The 15,379-nt window shown below is 49.0% G+C and overlaps 1 protein-coding gene across 1 annotated transcript in view; it reads right to left on the bottom strand.

Moving 5' to 3' along the window:
* Nucleotides 1-240: 240 nt before the first annotated feature.
* The window catches only part of LOC126298751 (uncharacterized), a 38,514-nt gene continuing 23,375 nt past the window's right edge, over nucleotides 241-15,379 (bottom strand). The window contains exon 3 of the mRNA XM_049990196.1: nucleotides 241-531. Within this exon, the coding sequence (XP_049846153.1) occupies nucleotides 475-531 (57 nt within the window). The 3' untranslated portion in view covers nucleotides 241-474. The remainder of the gene's footprint in view (nucleotides 532-15,379) is intronic.

Raw genomic sequence — 15,379 nt, 5'->3', positions numbered from 1 at the left:
AAGTACTGTGCTCTGTTGCTGGAATTTATTTTTATCTACCTCAAAAGCTCCCACAAGATTACCCTGTCTCTCCCTCTACATTGCGTGGGTGTTAGTGTAATGGCTGAAGCGAACTAATGTTAGCCAAGTCTTCAGGAGAATCCACAAAATCTGAAGAAAATCGTGCATCCATAATATCTAAGAATATACAAATTGGGTTTGGTGTTCGATGCTTAGTGCCGGAAGATAAAAACCAAGGAGTTTCATGTACGCAACGCAGCATTTATTTCTTACAACCTGTCTTAAATGTCAATTTCGGACGTGGGGTACATTTACTTACATATCAGTACCGAAAACATTAAAATTCCTACATTTAGGAAAGTAAACAGTACATACAAATTTAAGATACTTTCACTGAAATATTTATATATAAAATACACACTAAAATTAACATATGTTTGCACGTAGCACTCTCGTCTTCTCTTCGGTCCTTCGTCAAATTCTTGTCTGGTTAACTGACGTTATCATCGCATTAAACCGTTTCGACATCCTCTGGAAAAAAGGAACTTATTACAAATTTGTTGAGAACTGTCTTATTGTAGCATACACGAATGTGGTTCACCTCTGCTTACACCAGGACAGTTTTGAGCACAAGTTACTTGCTAGATTGACGGATCTATTTCAGTACAGCATTAACTGTATGGAAAGATTCAACTAAGAAAACTACTGTGTAAACTATATGTGTTTGAAAGAAAGTAAAAAACTGAAGAGGAAATGTCATTCGCTAAAAACATTACCAACATTCGAACATTCAGTATCCTGGAACCAGGATGGCTACAGGAAACCCGATACGAGAGGTATATTTTGCTATAAAGGAGGTGCTGCCCAGAAGTGTAATCTACAGTTTACGGTAATACAAAACAATGATTTTTTTAGTATTTTAATCTCTAAAGCAGATTGACCTGGAAAACTGCAAAAATACACTGAAGATATGACCATCACGCAGAGGCAACGTGTGGTTACCGAACGAATGGATCAAATCGAAACTGAAGAGCTAACTGGGGGAACTGGGGAACTAACTGAGATAGTTTTCACACGTTAATGGTGGCTATGATTTGGTATGCATCATAGCTGTTAAGTAAAGAAAAATTTAATCAGTATTAGTTGAGTTTGTTGGTTGAAGCAGTGAACGACTGCAAGCTTGGGCAGTGAGCAGCCATCCAACCGATGCAACGACAAAATACTGAAGCGTATCTCAGACAGGTGTGGTTGGGTGGGCATATGGAGAGACGTAGGCAAGGACTGCATAAGCCGAGCCTTAGATTGCAGATTCTAGAATGGGGTGGTGGTGGGCGGGTGGGGGGGGGAGGAAACAAGCGCGCAGGCAACAGACAGAACACAGTGAAACTTCGTTAACGGTAACAGTTGCCCAAGCAAGCTATTAGACTAAAATACTGTACATTTTCAGTTTGTGTTCAGTAACTCAATATCTATAACAATTTTCAGTAACCATTTCTTTTCTTAATAGTGGAAATCATGAATATGCCATTAAGACCAGAAGCGAGCTCTACAAAGAGGTTGGTTGGTTTGTGCGATTGAAGGGACGAGACTATTAGGGCCATTGGTCCCGTTTTCCACGAACTTTAAACACCCACAAAGAATAACAAACAATGGAAATGATAGACGACACAGACAGAGGAATTAAAATCACACCAAGTATGTCAGTGGTTGGCCAACCATACGAAAAAAGCAAAAGCCTATCAACTAGAAACACTAAAAAACCCAGTCTAACATCGTAGGCCAAAGGCCAGACTTAACACAAGAGGACAAACACTTAAACCAGGCGATAAAACCCCTGCAAGAATAAAACTCAAAACTATCTGCCACCTCAACGTCATCTGATAAGTGTGCAGGAAGTATCAGGCACCGCAAACGTCTGCCTGAGCGGAGTTAAAAGCCATCAGACCAACAAGATGTGGTCCGCCGTCAAAGCTGACCCGCAGTGACATACAGGTGGGTCCTCGCGGCGCAATAAATAGCTGTGCGTCATCGAGGTGTGGCTAATGTGCAGCCGGCAAAGGACAACAGAGCCCTTGCGAGAGATCCACAAGGAGGAGCGCCACGCACTGGTAGCCTCCTTTATTGCCTAAAGTTAGTTGGGTGAAGGAAGGGTGCGCCATTCTTCACCCCAGGTGAAAAGTACCTTCTGCCACAAAACTGACCTGAGGTCAGTCCGGCCAATATCCAACTCTGGTGCACTGACAGCCTGTTTGGCCAGCGTGTCAACATTTTCTGGGATGCCGACATGAACCAGAGTCCACACAAAGACCACAGAGAGGCCACAATGGGCAAGAGTATGGAGGGACTCCAGGATAGCGCCATCACCAGACGAGAGCGAGGGAAACACTGGTCGATAGCTCTTAAACTGCTCAGTGAGTAAAGGTAACTAAGGATTCACCTGAGCAGGGGCAGATATACTCTAGGTAGAGAGATTGCGACCAGCTCGGCAGTGAAAACACTGCCGCCAGCTGCCAATGAGTTGTTCATAATGATCCCGAAGAGTAAGAGCATAACCAACACGACCAGCAACCATCAAACCGTCAGTATAGACGTCAGAGCCTTGAAACGCGACAAGGATTGAAAGAAAGCGGCGGCGGAGGGCCTCAGGAGGGACAGTCTTTCAGGTCCTGTGCCAAATCCAGCTGAAGGCATGGGTGGAGCACACACCACAGGGGTATACGCAGAGGAGCCCAGGGAAGAGGTGGAAGAGGTGGAAGAGGTGGAAGAGGGGAAGAGGGGAAAACCTCAAGCCCAGAGAAGAGCTCTGACGAACTGCGATCGTACACCCTGACCAGGGCCACCGTTCCAGAAGATGGTTTGTTGGTTTTGGGGTTTGATGGGGGCTAAACATCGAGGTCATCAGTCCCCAGTTCCAGACAGACATGCTTGTAAAAGGCCTATACAGTAAAAGCGTAACCTCTGCACCCAGAGGGAGGGAACACCAAGGGGTACAGAGCTAAAATGAACACCACAGCAACACAAAATAGAGAACACTTAAAAGGAACAAAGCAAATAGTTGACTAGAGTAAAACGGACTACAGTGGTTGATGTATCAAGTGAAATGTCAACCACTCAACTACAAATTAAGAACCTCCAGCTGGAAAGCGTTGATATATGTATCGACAACTTTTTACAATAAAGACACTATTTTGGTATCCACATCACAAAAGTCGCTGGAGTGGGTGTAGCCTGAGAAGTCATGCTAGAATGCCCACACTAGAGCGAGTGATAAAACCCAGCTGCACAGGTAAAACGTAAAACTGAATCAGCTATAGAGTCATCGTCACCGAGAATTAAAGAAAGTGCAGCTGGTAAATTAAAGGACTGCCACAAGGCGGCTAAAAAGGGGGCAGTCCATCAGAAGATGGACCACTGTCAGCCCTGCATCACAGCGACACTTGGACAGGTTCTCAACGAACGAGATAGCTCTGGGTCAACTGCATATGTCCAATTCAGAGACGGCAGAGAATAACTGAGTCCCTACACGTGCCCCTAAAGTATGAGTTCCATATGGCTGTGAACGACTTGACCATGCAGAGCTTATTTGCCGTGTTCAAGACAGACCATTCAGAGCTCCAGACATTGCGGACCTTGTTATGTAGGGCTGACCGGAGGTCTCTTTCCACAAGACCAAGCTGCAGGGGTGGCGAAGTGGTGGCCTGCTTGGCCAACCGATCGACACGTTCGTTTCCTGGAATGCCGATATGACCCGGGGTCAACACAAACGTCGCTGAACGACCACACTGCGACAACAAAAACAGTATCTTTAATACCGCGCACCAAAGGGTCCCGAGAAAAACACTGGTCGAGTGCTTGCAATCCACTCAGGGAGCCACTGCATATGACAAATGACTCCCAAGGGCAGGAGGAAAGGTGAGCGAGTGCATGATAAAGAGCAACCAGCTCCACAGTGAAAATACTGCTCCCACAAGGCAGGGAATGCTGCTCAATGTAATTGCCATGGATGAAAGCAAATCTAGTGCGTCCATCTACCACAGAACTATCGGTGTAAACTATATCTGCATCACGAAATGAGGCAAGAGGAGCCAGGAATTGAGGATGACTGGCAGGCGGAACAGAGGACAGTCACAGGACAAATCCAAGCAAAGCCACAAGCGAGGGAGGGACCAAGGAGAGACCAAGGAGAGGTAGAAGAAGAGGGCCATAAAGATGGAGAGAGGTGAAAGGACTCCCGTGACGAGAGAAGGGAAAGGACGCGGGCCGCGATCAGGAGACCAAACCAAGGCCGCCGTCGTGGGGAGGGGAGCGCAAAAGATGGAAAAATGAGCCTGTGGTTTGGATGGTCAGGCGAGGCATGGACGCGGGCGTTGTATGACGCAAGCAACTTGTCAGCAGAATCTTAGGGGAGGGATTCCAGCTTCTACAAGAAGGCTGGTCACTGGACTAGTGCAGAAGGCACCTGTCGCCAGAATGGAGAATTGGGTCGAGGATTTGCAACGTTGAAGGTGCTGCTGAGTCGTACACCACGCTCCTGTAATCGAGACAGGACTTGACTAAGGCCTTATAAAGCTGTAGGAGGGTTGTTCGTGCAGCCCCCAAATGGTGTGGCTTAGGCAGTGAAGGATGTTGAGGTGCCACCAGCACTGTTAATTAAGCTCGCGAAGATGTGTCCAAGTGAGCTGAGCATCAAGCAGCATGCCAAGGAAGCTATGTGTCTCCTCAATATGAAGGTGTTCATTGGCAAGGTAGAGCGCTGGAAGGAGGTGGACAGTTCGACGACCGAAATGCATCACTCAGTTCTTAGAGGCTGAGAACTAACCATGGTTGTATGCCCAGAAATGTGCCTTATGGATAGCTCCTTGCAGCCGACGTTCAGCGACACTGATGCATGGGGAACTGTAATAAAGACAAAAATCATCAGCATAGAGAGAGGAACAGACCAATGAGTGCACTGCAGCTGCAAGACCATTAATCTCCACCAAAAAGAGGGGTACAGAAGTGAGCCCTGCGGGACACTGTTCTGAATATGAGAAGAGCTTAAATAAGTGCAAACTAACCCGAAAGGAGCGATTGGAGAGAAAATTGCGTAGAAAAATCGGAAGTGGACCCTGTAAGCCCAATTCGTGCAGCATAGCAAGGATATGATGGCACCAGGTGGTATTGTATACCTTCCGAAGATCGAAGAAAACAACTAGATGTTCGCCGAGTAAAAGCTGTATGAATAGCCGACAGTTTGTTGTTTGAGGTTTAAGGGACCAATCAGCAAGGTCATCAGTCCCTTGTTTCATATGTGGCCCATTCCGCTAGTGTGACCTCTCAGAAAGTCAGAAAAATAAAAGGGAACAGGCTAAAAACGTAAAGGGGCAGTCATGTTGTCAATGGTAAAAACAAAACAAGGTAAGTCAGCAAGAGAACGAACCCAACGCTATGCTGAAGCAGCATAGGCGAGACCACCTCTGACTTAAAGGTGCAACTGCTGGAATGTATAAGTATATATGGGAAAAGGAGACTAACCAATCCTTAAAAAAAGGGTAAAAACAGTAAAAGGGGTAGAAAAGAGGATCTCTTAGCGAGGTGAGTCGGGCATCTCTCAACACGGCTTACAGTGGGAGACGCCCAAACACTCACCACCCTGCCCCAACACAAGAGATATTAAAAATCTTAAAACTGAGAATAAAAACCACTTTCCTGGAGGAGACCGAGAACCAGAGAGACCATCCCGAAATCGTCAGCCAACATCAAATGTAAAGTGTCGAGGAGTCTGTACTTAGCACACAGAACCAAAAGAAGGGGGGGCATTCAACCAAAATGTCTACTGACTGGAAGGCTTCACAACCACAAAGTGGGGGTGGCTCATCACGCAAAAGAAAACCATGGGTCAGCCTGGTATGGCGAATGTGGAGACGACAGTGTGGTACAGTCCTTTTGGGAGAGGCGAAAGGAAGAATGCCACGGGCCTAGTGTCACCTTAATCGGACGAAGTTTGTTAGACAGGGAAGTAGCCTCCCAAGAATTGGCCCATGACTGTGCGAAGTGGAGTTTGATATGCAGCTGTAAATCCGCTGCAGGAGGGGTTACAGAAAACGGGGGTAAGTGACTGCTCTCAGCCAAACGATCAGCAAGCTCATTACCTGGCATACCCACATGGTCAGGGACCCAAAGGAAGTCAATGGAACAGGCAGGACGGTGAATAGCAGCAAAATGATCATGGGTGGCAGAGACCAAAGGATGGCGCGAAAAAACACCGGTCAATAGCAAGAAGGCCACTCATCGAGTCTGTACATAACAAAACGCAATTGTGTTGGGACTGTTTAATAAAGGTAAGGGCCTGGGAAATTGCCATCAGTTCCGCAGTAAACACCCCACATGTAGGTGGCAGATTTTCCGTTCCGACAGAGGACGTGAAGGCATACCCCACATGATCAGCAGATTTAGAACTATCAGTGTAAAAAACAGCATCCCGAAACTCCCATAAAATTTGGCGGAAAAAGGAATGAAACACCACTGGAGGGGATGGAATCTTTCGGAGCTCAGCAGAGATCCATTCGAATTCGAGGCCGAGGAACTAACCAAGGGGGCGGGGGGGGGGGGGGGGGCGGGTGGAGGTGAGGGAGCGAGGAAGACAGGACAAAGAAGGAAGCTGAACATCAAGGCAAACAGACGCAAGGCGGAGCCCAACCGGTAAACCCACCCGAGTGCGGGAGTCGGGTGGGTGACGTCCATGGACTGGGAACAGGATAGAATAGGAAGGACGAGTGTGAGAGGAACAGATAGCGAGTGCATAAGACACCAGAAGCTGGGACCGCCGAACAGAAGCGGGGGGGGGGGGGGGGGGGATCCCAGCTTCAACCAGGAGACGCTCAACAGGGCTAGTACAGAAGGCAGTGGTGGCCAAACAGATACCACGATGGTGTTCTGGATCCAGCACGTGCAGTGCTTAAGGAGTAGCTGAACCATAAACTTGACAACCATAGTCAAAGCGAGACAGAACTAGAGCATGATAAAGACAGAGGAGGAGGGAACAGTCCACACCCCAAGAGGAGTGCGCAAGGAAGCGAAGGACATTGAGTTTACAGAAACATACCTTCAGATATCTGATACGGGGCAGCCAAGTGAGCTTGTTGTCAAAAAGAAGACAGGCAATCGTTGGGCATCGAGACAGAGGTCTGGATCAGGGTGGATCATAGTACGGCGACAGAAGTGGACCACCTGCAATTTTAGAGGAGAGAATTGAAACCCATGTGGGAGGGTCCATGCAGAGGCACGCCATATAGCTCCATGGAGCTGCCGCTCTGCAGATGCCATCGAAAAGGAACTAACCGAAATGCAGAAATCTTCCACATACAGGGCAGGGGCGACCAAAGGACCGACAGAGGCCACAAGTCCACCGATAGCAATGAGGAAAAGGACACTCAAGACAGAACCCTGTGGGATGCCCATCTCCTGGGTTCGTGGAGAACTAAAAACAGTACTAACTCTGAATGACCAATGGAACAGGAACTGGCGGATAAAAATCGAGAGTGGGCCCCGAAGACCCCACTGATGAAGGTTAAGTAAGATGTGATGGCGCCAGGCCATGTCATAGGCCTTGGAAGGTCAAAAAACACTGCAACCAAACGGCGGCGCTGGGAAAAAGCCTGCCGAACTGCAGATTCCAAGCTAAGTAAATGATTGATTGGAGACTCTCCCTCTCGAAAGCCACACTGGTAAGGGGACAATAGACCCCGAGATTCGAGGACCCTACTGAGTCGACAGGCTACCATCCGTTCAAGTAAATTACAAACAATATTGGCCAAACTAATTGGCCAATAGCTGTCCACAGATAGGGGTCCTTAATAGGCTTAAGGACAGGAACCACCATGCTATCCCTCCACTGAGAAGGGAAGTCACCCTAGAGCCAGATACGGTTAAACACCTGAAGATGCCATTGTCGAACACTGAGATGTTGAAGCAGTTGGTTATGAATGGAATCTAGGCCAGGAGCCGTATCATGAGAAGATAGAGCATAAAGAAATTCCCATTCAGTAGAAGGTTCGTGGTAAGATTCTTACAAGGGGTAAAACATAAGGTGGAAGCTTCAGCCCACTGTTTCTGGTGAAGGAAAGCAGCTGGATAGGAGGCTGATGCCACTGCAAAATCGGTCACAAGATGTTCAAGAACTAATGGGTCCATACAAAGGCCATCTGGGAGGTGAAGGCCTGGGAGGGTGGACTGCCGATGGCAACTTTGGAGCGAACGAAGTGCAACCCATACCCATGAGAGGGACAGTAGAACCAAGGGAAGAAACGAATCTTTCCTAACATATCCACTTGCTCTGTTTGATTAGCTAACAGGCTTTAGCGCAGAGGCGTTTAAAGGTAGTAAGGCTGGCTACAGATGGGTGCCTCTTAAGGTGTTGCAAAGCTCGACAGCGATCACAGATGGCAATGGCCGTACTCCACCATGGGACTTGCCAGCGACAAAATGGTCCATATGAGCGCGGCACAGCAAGGTTAGCAGCGCGAACAATCGCGTCAGACACGTCACGTAGGACGTCATCAATACAACCTGACAAAGAGGGAGAAAACACGACCTGTGCCGCGTAGAGGCCAGTCGGCGCTTTGGAAAGACCAACGAGGTAACTTGTCCATCGGGGAGCGGGAAGGGAGCGAGATAATCAACGGGAAATGGTCGCTATCACAAAGTACGTCGTGTGGCGATCAGTGTAATGAAGGGAGGAGAGAGGGAGAAGAAAGATGAAGATCAATGGCAGAAAAGGTACCATGACTGGAACTGAAATGAGTAGGGGAGCCATCATTAAGGAGGCACAAGTCGTCGTTTGCAATAAACTGGTCTATAGGAAGACCTCGTCTAGACAGAAAGGCACTGCCCCACAAGGGATGATGAGCATTAAAATCCCCAAGGAGGAGGAAGGGAGGAGGAAGGTCCTGAAGAAGGGCAGTTAAGGGAGCAGGTGTAAAGAGTCCTGTCAGGAGGGAGGTAAAGATTGCAAACTTTGACCACAGAGTCTATGTGGACCCTAACAGCAACCGCTTCCAATGTAGTTTGAAGAGGAATCCACATGCTAGCAATGTCTGTACAGACCAAAGTACAAACGCCACCAGAAGCCCACAGGGGTCCGACCCGATTTCCACAGAACCCACGGAGGGTTGGTGAGTGAGCATCAGTAAAATGAGATTACTGGAGAACCACACAAGGTGCAGAGTAGGACGAAAGAAGGGATTTCAATTCCGGAAGGTGACGATAGTAGCCATTATTCCATTGGAGAACCATAGAACGATGATTTAAATGGGGGCTGAACACACAAAGGTCAGTCATACCACCGGGTCCCCATAAGTCACTGACAAGGAGGGGGCGACATCCATGAACGACAGGTCAGAATCCGGTTGTTAAGTCTGGGAAGGGACCTCCAGTGACACCAGAGGCTTTTTGTCCCGGGACAAAGGCTGTGTGGTATAAAGGAGCCAGCTGCAACAAGATCAGGAACAAAAAGACCAGGCGACCTGGGGGCCGACAGATCGCGGCTCTCGTGGTCGTCGTGCGGCAGTAGACCTTTGACCTGGAAGGGGCATCACAGGAGAGGTGCCTTTGACTGGCAGACGCCGAAGGAGTGGGACACTACTCTGGCTGGGGAGGGGGAGGAGCAGCGCCCAGAGGAGAAGGTGTGGGAGCCGCAGGGGAGGGGGCAGGAGATGGGGTTAAGGAAGGGGAGGAAGGGGTAAAGATGTAACCAAGGCGTAACTAGATGTCATGGACACAGAGTTAAGACGTGTATATTTCTTATGGGCCTCTGTAGGTTAAACGATCAAGGGACTTATACTCCTTTATCTTTTTTCCTTCTTATACTGGGCTACCTGGTGAACGTGGAGAATGACTACTATGACAATTTACACACATAGGAGGGGGAACACAGGGACTCCCTCATGGAGTGGACGTCCACAGTCACGACAGAGGGGCCTGTGAACAGCAGGAAGATGTGTCCAAAACGCAAGCACTTAAAACACCTCATAGGAGGTGGGATGTACAGCTTCACATCACATCGATAGACCATAATATTTGCTTTCCCAGGGAGGGTATACCCTTCAAAGGCCAGGATAAAGGCACCAGTATCTATGCGATTGTCCTTAGGACCCTTCTGAAAACATCAAACAAAGTGAATACCCCGCCGTCAGACTGTCCAGAAGTTCATCAGTTCGAAGGATGAGGTCCCTGTGAAAAAAAAATCACCCCTTGTACAATATTTAGAGACTGGTGGGGTGTAATGGACACAGGAATTGTGCCAAGATGGGTACAGGCACGAAGGGCCGCAGATTGGGCAGCTGAAGCAGTTTTGATCAGGAACGAACCCGACCGCATCTTGCTCAGGGGGTCCACTTCGTCAAACTTGTATCAATGTGTTGAACAAAGAATAAAGGTTTGGTATTGGTGAAAGTATCTCCATCAGTCCTGGTGCAAACTAGATAATGGGGGAATGGTTTCGCCCCTAGCCAACGGGCCTGACCTTCTCCCCAAGGGGTAGCCATGGAAGGGAAGGCCGAAGGGCAAGAGAAGCAGCACTTTAGGAATCAGTTCCATGCAGAGACACAGCCGCAGAACGGCCAGAGTTCTGGACCTTTATGCGTTTTATTTGCATAGCGTCCACCCCGATACCACCCACTCCAATCAGGGGCTCTCCTCACGGGTGCCACCCAGCCACAGCAAGGGCCATCTGGCACGGCGGCCATTTCTGGAAGTTCCGATGCTCCAGGATGACGAGCAACCACTCCAAGGCATGCATGAGGTGGTCACACCACAGGTATCAGAAGTGTGATCCCTGTGTGTTCAGGGGGCTCAACCAAAAGGGTACATAGCGACCCCACCACATGGGCTGGCTACTGTGCTGGCTATGCACTAGCATCAGACAACAATGTGAAAGAGAAGGTGGAATGTACTAGGAAGGGGCACGTCGGAGACACTAGGTAAGGTGCTCTTCCCCAAATGGCTCACACTACAGAGGAGGAATTTTGTAATGGATGTCGAACCCCAGAAGGGACCAAGGAATGCCAAAAGGAGGAGATGATTACACAACGAAGCCGAATTTTAAAACCAACACAACCAGGAGGATAGCAGGGGCGAATATAAGCAAGGACACCAAGAGAGGGAGAGGAGAGAGGAGAGGGGAGAGGGCGAGGGGAAAGGAGCAAGGAGGGGAAGGGGAATGGGAAAGAAATGCAGCCCTGGAGAGAAAGAAGGCTGCACTAGCTCAGGGCCTCATGTTTGCCACGCACGTATCCACAAGAGTTGTGGACCCCCTGGGGAGGATGCCAGTGGTGACCGAGTGAATCATCGCATCAATGGCGTCGTTGGAAAGAGGCTCAGCAGTGGCAATGGAGGTGAACATTTCCTTGTCAGCCTTATTCATAGCCTATCTGCTGGGGCGCCCAGAAGACTGCAGGAGTGACAAAGATCGGGAAGTTGCAACTACCATGCAAGTCGTCATGCACACTCCATTGGACACATGGTAATAGGCTAGGGCTGCAGATCGGAAGGTCGATGGCCGAGTACGTGCCATGCGCCACACTGAAGTACTAAGGCACCAGTATTTAAATACTTTCTCAGTGATGCTGCCTCAGCCTGTTGCCGCCGATCCACCCCACAGAGGGTTATGGGCGTTGAAGTCGCCCAGTAACAGAGAAGGTGGCGGAAATTGGGCTATCAGCGCAGCCAGGACATGCTCCAGGACATCACTATCCAGTGGAAGAGAAAGACTGCAGACTGCAACAGCCTGAGGCGTCCACACCTGAACAGCAACAAACTCTAAAGGTGTTTGTAGAGGGACAGACACACTGTAAAGAGTGTCAAGGATGTAAATGTAGATGTAGACGCAACCAGAAACCATATCAATCTGCCTGGTTCTTATAACAACCCCAGTAGCCACAGAGGATGGGGGAGGTTCGCATCACCAGAAACCAAGTTTCCTGAAGAGCAATGCAGAGGAAAGGGTGAAGGCTGAGAAGCTGGAGCTCAGCAAGATGGCGGAGAAAACCGCTGCAGTTCCAGTGGAGGAAAATATTGTCCATGGCCGAGAAAGGAGTGGAGTGACTGAGGAGGCAGATTACGCCACTGGGTAACCTGCTGCCACCGATTGAGCAACTGTGCTAGTGACATCTATTTCATCTGAGAGTCCAGCGAGATCTAGGTCCTCAGCAGACACCAGAACCTCCACATCGCTCTCAGATGTAGAGCTTGTAGGCTGCGATAGGGTGGGGTGAGGTGAGTGCCATCGGAAGTTCCGTCAGCTTAGAGGTCTTCTTGGACTTGAATCGGTTCTCCTCGAGTTTCGCTGGCTGGGAGGGCTTCACTGATTCAGTCTGCAAGACAGAGGAGGCTCACTAAAGTCTACGACCAGCTGCTTGTGGGCACTTGCCACTGCTAGGGGTATCCTTCCCATCTGGGGAAACCTGGGAAGGGAGCCACCCAAGGGACACCTTGCGAGAGAGAGAGGAGCCGAAGAAGTTCTACACTTCTCCAGCTTAGAAGTAGGGTTGGATGTCCCCAATGGGTGCAGGGGGTGTTGCTCCCGAGGTAGGTGGTGCAGGAGCAACAGGGTGGGTAGTGCCCCATGGGCAAGGGGGCATGTGGAGTTGTGTGGCTCAGTGAGCCGACTGGAATTTGCTGAACTGATGGGGCTACCACGGTTACCATAGTGTCGGCATATGAGGAAGTCATTTGCACTGGATGGAGTCTTTCACATATCCTCTTAGCCTCAATGTAGGTCAGTTGGTCGAAGGTCATATCATGATTTACTGCTCTTTCTGTAAGATCCTGCAGTCTGGCAAGTGAAGTGTGATGCTCTCCATGGTTGACACAGATGGGAAGCGGGGCACGGAGTACTGGGATGAGATGGGTGTCCACAACATCGACATGTAAGGCTGTAATTACAGCAGCAAGACATATGGCTGCACTTCCAGCACTTTAAACGTAGCATCAAGGGAGGGATATAGTGGTAGACAATCACCTTGATCTTCTCTGATAATTTATCACCCTCTGAGGCCAATAGCAATCTGATTATCCTTTGGACCCTGATGAATGCGCCATATGAAATGAACATCGACGCTCTGAATTGGCGCACAACTCATCAGACTGCAAAGGACGGTCCCTATGGAAACTAATACCCTGGACCATATTTAAACATCCAACTTGTCACAAGCAATTAAACTTCGTGACTGGGCAGAGGATGTCGTTTTATCAATACTGAACCAGAGTGCATTTCGGACAAGCCCTCCACCTCCCCAAACTTGTCCTCTAAATGCTCTACGATGAATTGAGGCTTCATTGACATGAAAGACTTCCTGTCAGCTCTTGTATGAACTAGGAACCGGGGTGAACAAGCGTCACTGCCATCCTGAGCCTTTCGATCCTCCCACAGTGTGGCCAAAAAGGGGAACAATTTGAAATCATTTCTTAGTGTTGAATTGAGGCAAATAACGTTTAGAGACTGCTGGCCACTGGCCATCAGCGAGAGAATGTACCACACTTCACTGCTGGTCATCGGCCCTCATGCCACCCACTCGAACCAAGGGCCCTCTGCATGGGCATCACCCAGCCTCAGCAACAGCCACATGGCACAATGGCAATTGCTGGGAGTCACTATGACCCAGGCAGATAGACATCTACTCCTTGGCATATGTGGGGAGTTAATGGCGCAGCCATCAGCAGAGTGATCCCTGTGTTGTCAGGGGGCTACAACCAACAGGGTACATGGTGGCCCCACCACAGAAGACTGGCTAGCGTGCTGGATATTAGATGCAACTAAGTCCATGGTCGTCGTCTCCGAAAAAAGCAACACTGCACAGCGGAAATCGCACCCAGGAATGTATACGCTAAAGAGATGGAGAACGAGCGAGATGGCAATGAGACGGCGAGAAAGCTGGATAAAGGTCTCAATGCACGATTGACAATGCACCATGTAAGGCACCCTTCCCCAATTGCCTCGCTCTTAGGAAGAATTTGGAAATGTGGAGGTCAAACCTGGGAGGGAACCATCACATATAGACCAAAATGTTTCAGAATCCTTTTAGTCGCCCCTTATGAGAGGTGGGAATACCATGGGCCTACTCTCACCCCCAAACCTGCAGTGGGGACACAGGAAGTTGTCACTCAGGTAGGTGTCAGGAGGCATGTACCATTTAAGACTAAGGGCGAGTTGGGCAGCGCAGAATCATAGGCCCAAATGAGACTGTACAAAGAGTTCGAAAGGATAATTGGTGCCCCAGCATTAAGGCTTAAGACTAAGTCGGTTAAGAAGGTCAGCGAAGAGCACAACTCTGACAGGTCCTGGGAGAACCTTAAAGGAGATGATGCACATTGAAGTCACCAAGTAGCAAAAATGGGAGAGAGAGCTCCCTAATAAGCTGAACAAAGTCTGCCATGAAGAAATCAAATGACAGGGTAACAGTCAGGTGCGGAAGGAAAATCAACTGCAACAGCTTTAAGATGGGTAGTTAGGGAGATGGATTGTCAATGTCATCCCATATGCTCAGCATGACAGCCCCTTGACATGGAATACCGACCTCAGGGGGAAGGTCAAAACCAATTGTTAAAAAATGTGAAAGCTCAAAGTGGTTGTGAGGAGCGCAATTTCGTTTCCTGAAGACAGAGTACAAAGGGATGCAGTGAATCCTTTGTGGGACCAAAAGCCACAAAAATTACATTGAAGGAGAGACAGATTTGTAGTTGTCACTTCGGCAGCTGCTGAGGTGACACCCAGTGAAGAGTTGCTACTACAGGGCACTGAAACAGGAGGATCCTGCTCCATGGGTTCCACAGAAGCATCAGCATGCCTGTGCATGTCGATCTGAAGTCCATCGCTGAAAAACGGTTGGTGAAGTGCACGAGCGACACAGAGTCTGGCTGGGCTAAGACATGTGGCGACACTAAGAGGATATTCGAGTAGGCGAAGGGTAAGACCTTTTGCTTTTGGTGGACTTTTCGGCCTTTCTGGTCAGAAGACGACTCTTCTCTCTGGCTAGAGGGGTGAAGGAGATCTTCACTTTAGCACTTCCACTGTCCTTTCTGGCCTACTGGTTGTGTGGCTGGTGGCTTCGTCCCTTGAGGCGAGCGTTTGCTGTTTGCACAGCTGGACGGGGGATGGTGATATTACTTTGTCACTGAGCGATTTCACAACGTCTTAGCTTAATTTGAGGTTGCTTGTGTGCATGGAAATGTCCTTCATGGAGCGAGGGTAACAGGAACGGAACTGTAGATGCCAGAATGGAGAATGCAGGGTTTGCGGCTAGCCAGTAAATTTTGAGTGACAGGGTGAGGCACTTTTACCTGTACCTTAGACAGCCCACTCGTCATGATACACAGGACAATCTTGAGAGGCTTTATGGCCACC

The sequence above is a fragment of the Schistocerca gregaria genome, chromosome X, assembly GCF_023897955.1.
Source record: "Schistocerca gregaria isolate iqSchGreg1 chromosome X, iqSchGreg1.2, whole genome shotgun sequence".
NCBI lineage: Eukaryota > Metazoa > Arthropoda > Insecta > Orthoptera > Acrididae > Schistocerca > Schistocerca gregaria.
The sequence above is the reverse complement of the archived record's forward strand: the minus strand, read 5'-3'. Positions and strand labels throughout refer to the sequence as shown.